Source organism: Gracilinanus agilis, chromosome 3, assembly GCF_016433145.1.
Source record: "Gracilinanus agilis isolate LMUSP501 chromosome 3, AgileGrace, whole genome shotgun sequence".
In the NCBI taxonomy this organism is placed as follows: domain Eukaryota; kingdom Metazoa; phylum Chordata; class Mammalia; order Didelphimorphia; family Didelphidae; genus Gracilinanus; species Gracilinanus agilis.
Window position 1 is genome coordinate 123249758 of NC_058132.1, and position 13281 is coordinate 123263038.

Sequence of the window (13281 nt, forward strand, 5' to 3'; positions counted from 1 at the left end):
ATGTGTATAAGAGACAGCTCTCTCTCTCTCTCTCTCTCTCTCTCTCTCTCTCTCTCTTTTTCTCTCTCTCTCTCTCTCCCTCCCTCCCTCCCTTCCTCCTTTCCTTCCTCCTTTCCTCTCTCTGACTATATGTGAGAAGGACAGCTAAGTGGCAGAGTTGATAAAACACCAGGCCTGGAGGAAGTTCTAGGTTCAAATCTGGTCCCTGACAGTTCCTAGCTATGTGACCCTAGTCAAGTCACTTAACCCCAACTGCCTAGTCCTTACTGCTTTTCCACCTTAGAATCAATACTTAGTATTCATTCTAAGACAGAAAGTATAAGTTGAAAAAACAACAAGTCTGTGGCAGAGGAGTTTCCAGTCTGCATCATCAGGGGTACTAAGGACATCCTCACTAGAAGCTCAGCATAACAGAGATGCTCATATGGACCAAAATTAAAAACTGGGCTATTATAAGACAGCCATTCTCAAGACCCCTGGTATGTGTGCCTTGGTATTAAGAATATTCCTTCTCCCTCCTGACATTTGAGAATAAGGAATCTGTGCTTCTTTCAAAAGCATTTGTGAAGTTTGACAAAAAGCTATACTTCCAGACCTTTGCGATCAGTGTGTAGGCTGAGCTTTTTTTCAGTTATCATCAATAAATAAGTAAACATTTATTAAGCCTCTGCTATGTGCCTGGCAGGGCCTCTCGCTGGCTCAGCAGGTAGAGTGCCAGGCCTGGAATCAGGAAGACCTGTCTTGCTAAGTTTGAATCTGGCCTCCGACACTTACTAACTGTGTGACCCTGGGCAAGTCACTTCACCCTGTTTGTCTGTGTTTCCTCATCTGTCAAGTGAGCTGGAAAAGGAAATGGCTAACTAGTCCAGTATCTTTGCCAAAGAAAGGCCTAAATGAGGTCATGAAGAGTCAGACACAAGCAAAATGATTGCAACCAAAATGTGCCAGGCACCGTGTTAAGCTAAGAAGAATCCTGATTTGTCACCTTAATTATTTTTTAGACTAAACAAATCAACTGTATCCTGACAGTGTTTGTCTAGACTCCTGAATATTGTTGGGCTGTGATTGTTGCTTGGCTAAGACTGGACGTTGCTTTTCCTCTCATTGACAGCACAGAATACTTCAGTGGAGTTTGAGTGGAATGCCCTCCTGATTTATCCGTTCCCGCTGGGTAGGGGCAGAGGGGACAGTGTATTCCTATAGAAATCTTTAACTCCTTTTCCTGGTCTTCTGCTCTTCCCACCCCTTAGGATGACAAATAGATCTGTTGTCTTTTTTTTTTTTTTCAGCTCACCAGAGCAGGGTAACGATGGTCCTGTTTGTTCTGGAGATGGAGTGGGTGCTGAGCACGGGACAGGACAAGCACTTCACCTGGCACTGCTCCGAGAGCGGGCAGCGCCTGGGAGGTTACCGCACCAGCTCGGGGCCCTCTGGCCTGCAGTATCCTTGATTGCATCTCCAGCTTTTCTCATTTATGTTCCCCCTCTTCCCCCACAAGTGAGTTTGAAGATGTCTAGGATTCAGAAGGTTTTCTTGTTGAGCTGCCCTGTGGGAATCCTAGCCTTTCCTAGCGCTCAGGTCATCATGGGTGTGTGGGTGGATATGGACCAAAGGGAAATAATGCACTGTGCTGGGCAGCAGCTTGAGATGCATGGCAGATGGAGGTACAGTGAAGGCTGGGCCATCCCTACAAGACAGCTAGTCATATTCTGTAAAGTCCAGAGCCTGTAGCTATCTGAGAGCAAAGTCAAGAAATCCACTCGAGTCACAGGAAAAGGGAAATGCAAAGAACTCTAGAATGTGTGAAGCTTTTAATATGTTCTCCCCTTACAGCGGCAAAGATCAGCAAACAGAAACAAAGGCTTCTGAACAACATCCTGTTGCCTGTCAGAAAGGAACAATAAGACTACCCGAGTAGGTTACCAGTCAAATATATAGTCATGTCCCAAGTTTTATCTCCAGCTGTGGCACTGGACCACAGCATGCCCTCTTATGCTGCCAGAGATTGACGTAATTGTCCCTTGCCTTCATTAGATTTAGCAATTTACTGATCCCCCAGAAAGGTTAATGGGTCGCCACACATGGAGCACTGAGCACAGTGCTTGGCAAAGAGTGGACACTCAATAAATGCTGGTTGATTGACTGATGACCTGGTCTGCCTTTCTGTAGCAAATACAGCCTTTTTAGGATCAAGTAAGACAGTAAGAAGGTGGTCACATCATCTTGAGTTTGAAGAGATCTTAGGGTCTTAATTTTAAAAGCAGAGCCCTGTCACACTCCCCTCATCCTTCAGTAGGACTACATTTCTGCTTATCTGAACAAAGAACAAACCCTTGCCCTCATTAACCTCCCCTTCTTCCACCCTTTTAATCCACCCTTCATAGCACTCTCCGACTAACGCACAGATCTGGGCCTTGCACTCTACTCAGAGATCTTCAGTGATTCCATGTCAAATAAAACTCAGACGTCTTAGCCTTGGTTCTAAGCTCCCCCGCGGTCTCATTACTACTTACTTGTCCATCCTCACCTCACGAATACTCTGTGCTCCCGTTGTAACAGAGTAGTACCTCCGTCTTCCCTGAACATGCCTTGTTGTCCTATTGTGTCCTGTGCCTAGAATGATAAACCGTTTACCTTGAAAGAAATTCACCTTTATCCAGCACCCAGCTCGGTGCCTGGCACGTAAAAGGTGCTTAAGTGTTCATTGATTATCTTGAGACTTTTATTTATTTATTTTTAGCCCTTACGAGCTGTCTTAGAATGGATACAAATACTAGTTCTAGGCAGAAGAGCAGTAGGGGCTAGGCATTTGGGGTTAAATGACTTGCCCGGGTCACATAGCTAGGAAGTGTCTGAGTCTAGATTTGAACCCAGGATCTCGTGTCTTCAGGCCTGGCCCTCTATCCACTGAGCCATCTAGCTGCCAAGAAACTTTTCTTCTGACCTGAAAAACTCTCAATAGTTTGTCTGCCCTAGCCCACCTGTTGAATTCCCACTTATTATTTAAAATCTAACTCTAGAGATAATTCTAACATGAAATCTTCTCTGTTTCTTCTTCCTGCCTCAGGCATGCCCATTATTCTCATTTGGTACTTAAAAAAATTTCTTTCTGATAGACTTGTTATATGTTATCGTGTATTGTTGTTATCTGTGGATTTGTCCAGTTTCTCTCCTAGACTTCAGGAAAGCAAAGAGACTTTGCGTCTCCCCTCTTGCTTACCACCGTGCTTTATGATGTAGGAGGCACTTAATAAATTCAGTCCAGTTCAACAAGTACTCAGTGTGTTCCTGGCACCAGATGGGGCCCTGCTGTATTATTATTGAGTTGTTTCAGTTGTTTCTGACTCTTGGGGTTTTCTTGGCAAAGACAGTGGAGTCATTTCCTCACGTGGCTCTTTTTACAGGTTTTGGCTTCAGTGACTTGCCCAGGGTCACACAGCTAGTCAATACCTGAGAGCTGGATTTGAACTCAGGAAGATGACCATTCCCAGACCCGGACCCAGGGAAGGGAGGGAGACAGCAAGTTCAAGGCTGAGGTGGCCCCTGCCGTTGTGGAGCTGAGGCTCCGAGGGGCATCGGATGCATGCACCGTGGCTGCGAAAGCATCCTCTGTAGGAGCTGCAGACCCCGGCGAGGGGACATGAAGGCAGCGGGCAAAGTCAGAAAGAAGAACAGCGACAGATACCTCCAGCTTAGTCTCACCCCCGTCTGTGGGGCTGAGGCTTGAAAAATGTAGGAAGTCCTCAATCCCATGCTCTCCAGCCCTGAGGTCCCTGTTTGGCGGGCCAGGCCTCCGGAGGCCGGGAGCCTTGGGTGGGAGGCCCAGAGTGCAGGAGGAGCTGCCGGCTTCCCTCTCGTGCCCCCTCCGCAGCATCACGGCCCGGCCTTCTGGAGACACTCTCCAGTCACGTTAGCCTGAAATCAGATGGCAGCTTAATCATTATCTTCATACAATTTTAAATGTGCTCTGCAGTTAAGCGCTGATAATTGTACGTATTGCGGCTGTCAGGGTTCGGCGTTCTCTGATATATTATTACTGCGACACTGAGCTGATCAGAAAGCTTTCAGTCCTCTTGTCCCGGCCCAGCATCACAAAGATGCACCTTCCAGGCTTCCCGGCCACACTTCCTCAGAGGAAAGGGGTCCTGCTCCAGAAGGGAGGAAGAGGGGGGCCTGGCCGTGCTCCCCAGGATGTTGGTGTTTGGCCTACTGCCCCAGGAAACTATCGAGTCAAGGTTCTGTATGCTGAATTCGGTAGGCATTACGGCTACTCTCTGGCCCATTCCTCCACTGAAAGGCAAAGAAAGGGGGTTAGAATAGCAGCAGAGGCTGGGAACAAGGGAGAGGGAGGCACCCAGCACTGCCTTGACTGTCTGCAAGGCCTTTGAGGAAGGAGCCCCGGGGCTCAACTCTCATTTAGATGAATAAGCATCTTTTTGGCGCCTGCTGTAGGCAGAATGCCACGCTGGCCATTGAGGGGAATGCAAAATTTGGGTAAAACTTTCATTCTTGCCTTCGTGAAGCTCACAGGCAATAAAACAAGAAGACCTATACAAAAAAGTCTAGTCAAGGCAGTAGCAAGGTGATGCAGTGGCTACAGTGTGGGACTCAGAATTCAAATCCAGCTGCAAGACTTTAGCCCTGTGACTCTGGATAAGTTGTATAACCTCTATTTGCCTCTGTGTCCTCATCTGTAAAATGATGATAGTCATGGTGTATGGTGAGAATAAATATGAGATAATAGTCATAGTAGCGACTGTTCCCTCATTAAGTACTTAGCACAGTGCGTGGCACATAGCAGGCACTTAGGAAAATGCTTCTTCTCTCCCTCTCCCAGTTCCAAAGAATATGATGGTGCTTAGTATTTCCTGATCATTGTTGAGACATTACACAAGTGTGCTTTGTCTCTCCTCTTTACAAATTAGTCTTCTATATGGCTTTCCAGTTAGTGTTCCCAAAACACAGGACCCTGTCACTTCCCACTTTTTGTTTTTCTGAACCCTTATCTTCCATCTGAGAATCATACCAGTAGCAAGGCAGAATGATAAAGGCTAGGCAATTGGGGTTAAAGGACTTGCCCAGGGTCTTAGGTTAGATTTGAACCCAGGACCTCCTGTCTTTAAACCTGGGCCAACTAACTGTCCTCCCTTCTCAATTCAAAACTCTTCAAAGGATCCTTTCTCCCTTTAGGAGATCAGCCTTTCATCTTGTCATTTAAAGCTTCCACCTTCTGGTCACCACTGACCTTTCTAGACTTGTAAAGCCTTTTCTGGCTTCTCCTCTCTCTGTCTAGCCTCAGCTGTTGGTGCTCTCTCCTTCCTCAAGTTACCTCATCTTTACTGATCTGTTTGCATAGTATATCTCCTAAATAAAATGAAAACTGCTCCAGACAAGAACTATTTGCTGTTTGCCTTTCTGCTTGTCTAAGGTCTGGTACATAGGAGGTGCTTGCTTAATTAATATGTGTTCATTTGAATTTAGTGGTTTGTGTCAAGACTGAAAAAATTATGTTGATATTCATGTGAAAATATATGAAAAAAGAATGGAAATTCTCCTTTATGTAATTGCCAGTATTCAGTTTTGGTCACCAATACCTTTCTCCAGAGGAGACAGCACCTTCTTATTCCATCATTTATCACAGTCACAACATAGCTACAACCAGTGATTCAACATAATTTACAAAGTAATATAACTCCTTTTTCTGTATGCGCAAAGAACCTGGGGGTTCCAGCTTCCTCGTTAATTAATTGGCGGTTGAACTGGTAACAGAAAGGACCATGAACCATGCAAACACTCCTGAAAAGTGTGCCTGACCTCAGCTAACTCCCCCTTGCTGGCTCAGAATTTGGAGCCCCAGTGGCAGCCCAGCAACTGGAAACATATATTTAGCCAACACTAAAACACTGGCAGCTCGACAGTTTGTGCTTCAGCTGGAGAGATCTTCACCAGTAACCGGCTGACTTTCCTTAATCCAGGTTTTTGGGGTTTTTTCCCAGATAATGACTAGATATCTTGGACAAATTGCAAATAGGCAGCTCAGGTGGTGTATGGACAGAGATTTTAATATGGATCCTATGTGAAAAACAGTCAATCAATCTCCATCTCAAACTGTTCTACATTTTGCTTAATATTTTGTTTCATCTTTTGATTTATTGGTTTATGGACTTATTTTTTCATGTATCCATTCATGTATTCATTTACTCATTTATTGATTTGCTTATTTAATTATATTTTCTTGGGAGAAAAAGGAGAAAATAAGATTGGCTAAGTGACTAAATTTTCTAAATGACATGGTTAAGAGATTTATTTTTCTTAGTAATAGGAGAAGTAGAGATTTGTATGGCTAGATGAAATCCACAGATTATCTCCAAACTTTCATTTTAGCCTTTGGTTTTGTTTTTTATTTTGCTTTTTTTAAAACCCTTACCTTCTGTCTTAGGATCAGTATTAAGTATCTGTTTCAAGCAAAAGAATGATAAAGGGTTAAGCAGTTGGGATTTTTTTAGTGACTTGCCCAGGGTCACACTGCTAGGAATTATCTGAGGTCAAATTTGATCCTAGGACCTACCATTTCCAGGCCTGACTCTTTATCCACTGGACCATGTAAATGTTAATAATTTTTCCTTTTTCCAGAAATCTTGCCAGTTTTAAAAGAATCAACTGATTCCTGTTGTACTTTCTTTTCATTTCTTTCTCCATCTTCTTAGAGGGAAAACACAGTTCCTGGTACATATAGTAGGGGCTTTACAAATATTTGTTGGTAGATAAGTAGTGAAATTGAGCCTTGAATGATCTAGAGTTGATCCTAATACTGTACTTCAATCTCTTTGGCTAAGAATGTCTTATATAAGTTGTTTCTGGTCATTATACAATTTGACACAATAGAATGAAGGACTGGCCCAAGAATATGCCACAGGTAAGTGTTTATTTTCATGAGCGCTTATTAAGTGCTTACTGTGTGCTGAGCACTGTGCTTGGTATTTTGAGCACCAAGACAGATAGGCTAGAATCCCTGCCTTGAGGGAGTTTACATTCTATTAGAGCAGGGAACCACAACGTTTGGCTCTCAAGCCATATCTGGCTCTTTTGAGGGCCAGATATGGCTCTTTCTGCAGGAGCCATAAAGTCCATTTTTTTTCAGGCTCTGTTACAGGAGCGGCACTGTGAGCACTGTACGGCTCTCATGAAATTACATTTTAAAAAAAGTGGCGTTTATGGCTCTCACGGCCAAAAAGGTTGCCGACCCCTGTATTAGAGGATAAAGCAAAGTGTACTCAGATAAGGAAATAAATATGAAGTCCAATGCTGAACTCTGTATTTTGCCTCACTACTATGTTTATTTTTTCTATAGAGTAGCTTTTTCCTGTTTTTTTTCCCCCTCTACTTTTAAAAATCTTATAAAAGCACAGTTTTAATTCAGCCAGATATCCAGATTACCCAAACCATTCTGCTTTGCAAAGGGACCCAAGTCTCTTCCTTATGTTTCTGGCTCCCTAACAAATGATTCAAGAAAGGTCTTGGCCTGTAATTAGCCAGATGTTGGATAAGTTTCCAGTACATCAGCCCACAAAACAGGATGTGGAATGTCTCCCCCACTGAATCTGACTGCTCTAGCCCGTTCCTTTATAAGGAAAAGGTCCTAAGGGCATCTGCTGGGATTAGAAGGAATTTCTAATTATCCAGAATCTGGTTAATCCACATCAACCTAGATATCATTGGTAATGGTAATTTAGCCTTCTCCCAAAGCAAAGCAAAGTTCCCTCCTCAAGGGAATTTTATCTACCTTCCTATCAGAAAGGTGGCTAAGAATTCTGTTGAGTCTGTTCTTTCATTTATATTCTTGTCTCTGTTAATCAAAGTTAATTATATGGTAGTTTTTACCAATTTAAATAGTTCTGTTGTTGCCATTCAGTCATCTAATGTCTGACTCTGTGATCCCTTGGAGTAGTCCTTGGGGTTTTCTTGGCAAAGATACTGGAGTGGTTTGCCATTTCCTTCTATTTTACAGATGAGGAACTAAAGCAAAGAGGGTGTAAGTGACTTGCCCACAGTCACACATTGTCTGAAGCTGAATTTAAACTCCAATCTTCCTGATTCTAAGCAGCACTCTATCCACTGCATCACTCAGCTATCCCCTTATCCTGCTGCTTCCAACTGATAACCTGTTAGAAATGTATTACCACTTTAGTGCTCTCTCATGATTTTTAAGAGCTAGAAAAATGTATTTTCCCTACTTCCTTCCTTCCTTCCTTCCTTCCTTCCTTTTTTTCAATCCATTCTTGTTATACATCCCTTAATGCTCAATGCCAGATTTGATGTTGATACACGACATGTGTTTGTGGGTGACCATTCAGGACAAGTTACAATCCTCAAACTGGAGCAAGAAACCTGCAGCCTCGTCACAACAATCAAAGGACACACAGGTAAAAGATACCAGAATCAGCCAAATACGGCATCAGAGAACTGGAATCACAACCATTTCAAACCACTTTGAGATTATAGAGCTCGAGCCTGGGAGAAAGACAAAGACAGTGGGGGATATCAGTAGGGGGACAGGCTGTAGGTTTTTGTCTCGCCTTGGTAAGCTTATTTTGGCAGACTCTAGCAAGATGTTTGAGCCTGGGGCTGTGACCCAAACCCTAAACCTGTGGGGAGAGGATGGGAGGATGTCGCTGTTGATGCTTGTCTCCCTTCAAGAGCTCTCTGCCACATAGAGAATAGCTTCTAGTTTGGTTGAGTTGCATGATACATGTAAATGAAACACTATCATTATTTTCAGCTAAGCTACTTTATCTACATATATATATATTTTAACTCTTATCTTCTGTCTTAGAATCAATATAGTGAGCAGTAAGGGCTAGGCAGTGAGGGTTAAGTATCTTGCCCAAAGCACACTGCTAGGAAGTATCTGAGGTTAGATTTGAACCCAGGACCTCCCATCTCTAGGTCTGACTCACAATCCACTGAGCTACCCAGCTGCCCCAATGAAGCTACATTTAAAAAACAGTTCTTAGTCAGTTTAGCTTTTGTATTAAAGAATTTGACCAGTCTCTCTATCCACCTATGCTATTTAGCCTGGGTATTATAACATACCTGTGCTCAGCCCATGATTGAGCCATTAGAAATTATTATTCTCAGTTTTTGTAATTATATCTTACATATTTTTTATAATTTTTCTTAGTTGTCATATGTTTATGCACATGTGTGGTACTTAAGACCAGTTTAGACAGAGCTTTTTCAAATGCATTTTGGAAATGGACCCGTCTAGCTAACTATTGACCAATCAGATTGATTTGTCACCTACTCATTAATTGCTACAGGGCAAGGATGGGTCTCTAGAGAAAGCAGATCTAGATGTGTACTTTGAAGGAGACCAAGGGGAAGCAGTAGATGATAGGATCCTAGGTCCAGGACTGTTAGGGACCACAGAAGTGAACTAAACCAGCCCCCTCCTTTTCCAGTGAGGCCTAGGAGGTTAAGTGACTTACTCAATGGCATGACATCAGAAGCAGGTCATAAAGCAGCAGAACTAGCATTTGAACACCGTGTCCCCTGATTTCAGAGCAAGGCCTCTTTCCACTGTTCCGTGTTGCCCTTCCGTGTCAAATGGGAGGCGATCTTGTTGATTGGGTGATATCATCCTAGGCACAGGATTAGAAAATGTATGCAGGGAAGCAGCTAGACGACTCAATGGATTGAGAGCCAGGACCAGACATGGAGGTCCTGGGTTCAAATGACCTCAGATATCAGATACTTCCTAGCTTTGTGACCCTGGGCAAGTCATTTAACCTCCGTTGCCTAGCCTTTCCCCCTCTTCTGCCTTGGAGCCAATACACAGTATTGATTCTAAGATGGAAGGTAAGGGTTTAAAAAAATGTATGAAGGGAAAACAAGTTAGAGAGCTGAAAAGAGGTCATCATTGTCACCATCTATATCTATTGGGAGAACCATATCTTGCTTATTTTGATATAGGTTAGATGATGTTAAGAATAGTCTAAACAGATGAGAGATCATATTCTGCAGATTCTCCTTATAATAGATGGTAAAGTAAAAACTAAAAATTTAATAATTTTTACAAAATATTACCGTAGTTTAGTGAAAAGAGCCCTGTTGACTTTTTTTTTTTAAAATAAGCTTCCCTCAGCCTCAGTTTCCTCATCTAGAAACTGAGAGTTAGACTAGATGTTCTGAAAGGACTCTCCAGTCCTAATAGTATTTTTTGTATAGATATTTTATTTTATTAATTACACATAATAATTTTTAATAATAAAAATAAAATAAAAAATAAAGTTTTCTGAAGTTATATGATCTAAATTGTCTTCCTCTCTCCTTTCCTGGTGCTAGTGAGCAATTTGATCTGAATTATATATGTATTATCATTCGAAACATTTCCATATTTTTCATTTTTGTAAGAGAATATACATATTAAACCCCAAACCCCAAAATAAAAACCCTAATATGCTAAAGTGAAAAATAGTATTCTTTGATCTGCATTCCAACTCCATCAGTTCTTTCTTTGGAGGTGGATAACATTCTTGTCATAAGTCCTGCATCATTGTATTGATGAGAGTAGCTAAGTCTATCACAGTTGAACATTCTATAACGTTGCTGTCTCTTTGTACCGTGTTTCTTGGTTCTGCTTATTTCACCCTGCATCAGGTAGGTCTTTCCAGTTCCTTCTGAAATCATCTTTCATCATTCCTTACACCATAATAGTACTCCATCCCCATCATATTCCACAGTTTGTCCAACCATTTCCCAATTGATAGACATCCTCTCAACTTCCTGGTCTTTGCCATCACAAAAAGAACAGCTATAAATATTTTTGTACAAGTAAGTCCTTTCCCCTTTTCTTTTTGAGCTGTTTAGGATACAGACCTATTAGTGGTATTAATGAATCAAAGGATATGCATTGCTTTATAACCCTTTGCAGCCTTAATAGTTTTGTATTCTTTGATGGTGAAATTCTATCCAGCCCCCCAAGAGCCATGACTACCTGGAAATTCTCCTCTGCCTGGTAACACCTCTTACATTCCCCACCTGCAATCTCATTGCAAGTAAAGGACAAGAATCCACTCTTCTTGGCTTTCTCTTCTCTGATGGAGCCATCCCAGTATTTATAACCTTTCTTCATAACTGACATAAAGTAAATACAGGAGGAGTAGGTAGGTTTCTCTGATTTTGGTTGTTTGAAGTTGGACAGTTGGAGCTTATATGTCATAATCCTGCTAAAATGTCTTTAGACCCAAGTTGAGTATAAAAATTTTTTTTTAAGAACAAAGAAGAGGGTAGTTAAGATAATGTCTTATTCTTCTGGCTGGGTCAGGGTCAGATTTCAGCCTGCCTCTTTGATTATATAATCAGTCTTTTATAATATCCAGTCTATAACTTGTACTCTCTGTTCTGTGCTACTGCCAAGGAGAGCAAGCAGGCCTCTACAATTTTTCTATAAACCATGTGTGGCCTATACATAGTATAGGTTGTAGGCCTGTACTGTAATTGGATTTATATAATGTTTTTCTCAGAGTTGACAGCACTCTCATCCATTTTTTTCTAACATCTCAATAGATAAGCAAGGAAGGAGACAGAACTAACCAAGGGAGGAGGTCACTAACTGACTGGTAGCACGTCTTAAATTCACATTATCATTATTGTTCCTATTGCTATTTCTCATTTCCAGTGCTGGTCTGGGTCCAGTGAAACTTGTGATTTTGAATCTGGACCACGACAATACAACAAGGTCTGCTTTGAGCTACAACTCCTTTGGCAATCCCAAACTGACCCTCACATATCTCTGAGACTAAATGCAAAATTGAGTCAGTTCTGTATTCCTAATCACTCTAGGTCTTGTTAGTAGGACAGAAGATCATATTTGGCTGGGAATCTGCAGGACCTTCTTCCAGTTCCAACAAAGAATGAGCCACATCCGTGGAAGGAGCAGGGCCATCCCTAAAGATGGCTAGAACCTTGTTGGTTCAGATTTGAATTCACAAGGTTCAGCTAGAACGAAATCAACTTGGAACAGATTGAGTGAAGGAAGCAGCCATTTTGAATCATGACATTAGTTTTGATTGTAGCTTATGATACTTTAATGGTGCCATGATCCCTGGCTAGGCCCTTTTATTAAAAAACAACTTTAATTAGTGGGGAGGAGGCCAAAAGTATTCTTTGAATCTTTACTCCCAAAGGCCAACACATAGCATTTCAAATCCTCAGAGACGTGGAACTAATTGGTTTTGTGTTCTTACACTCCCTCTACTGGTTCCTTTTTTAAGCAGGTGCAGGAAAATTTCTTAAGGCCATGGAGACTTCTTTGAGACTTTTGCATGACATCTTACTAGTCATTGCTTTGACCTAAAAGGATAGTATGGATTAAACTAGACCTTGATAAATGAGATATTAAACATCACTAATTAATCTTTTTTTACTGCTAAGATAGCTATGATTAGAATAAATAAATTGGAGACTAGGCGGGGAGGAACTTCTCTATAATACTATCAAGGCAATCTAAGTGAGTATATATTAAAAATAAACTTGAGGTACTTCATCTGTCTTATTGTAAGACATTTTAAAATGCTTCTAACAAAACAAAACAAAAACTGTGAGACTAAAAAAGACACCTTATACCAGGTAAATATTTCTATTCCAGGGAGGCTTTTCAGTGAAGCAAAGTTAAATAGGTATTTTTAGTTTTATAGAAAAAGGCTAGCTATTTTCAGAGACTCAATTCCTACAAAGTACACCATTAGTTAGAAGACCAGATTTTCTCTAGGAACCTCTGTCTTTCTCTTCAAGTTTTATGGTGCATTCACACTCTTAACATAGAGTGGAAAATGGATCTTAGGGAATCAGATACTTTACCTGAAATGAAACAGAGGTTGTGAGGCTTGGAGGCATCACACCGTTCCCTGCTGATTTGCTACTTTTTAGTTTATGCTCTTCTAAAATATATTGACTTTCCCAAATAGAACTCAGTAGCTTTATGTACAGTCCCAGTATCCTAAAGATGGTATGGTATCGTAGATAGAGTGCTAGGCTTAGAGACAAAAGACCTTGGTTGAAATTCTATCTCGGGCATTTTCTGGTCTGTAAACATGGGCAAATCACAGGATCATAGATTTAAAGTTGGAAGGAAACTTAGTTCATCCATGAAGACAGCTAGGTGACCTAATAGGTAGAGCTCTGGGCATGGAGTCAGGAAAGCCTGAGATCAAATCCAGCCTCAGATACTTACTAGTTTTAAGGCCCTGAGCCAGATACTTAACCACTCTCTGTCTCAAT

At 41.6% G+C, this 13281-nt stretch overlaps 1 protein-coding gene across 1 annotated transcript in view; it reads left to right on the forward strand.

The window, feature by feature from the left end:
• The window catches only part of WDFY2 (WD repeat and FYVE domain containing 2), a 175995-nt gene that overhangs the window by 138487 nt on the left and 24227 nt on the right, over positions 1–13281 (forward strand). The window contains exons 5-6 of the mRNA XM_044668246.1: positions 1290–1440; positions 8311–8423. Coding sequence (XP_044524181.1) covers positions 1290–1440; positions 8311–8423 — 264 coding nt within the window. The remainder of the gene's footprint in view (positions 1–1289; positions 1441–8310; positions 8424–13281) is intronic.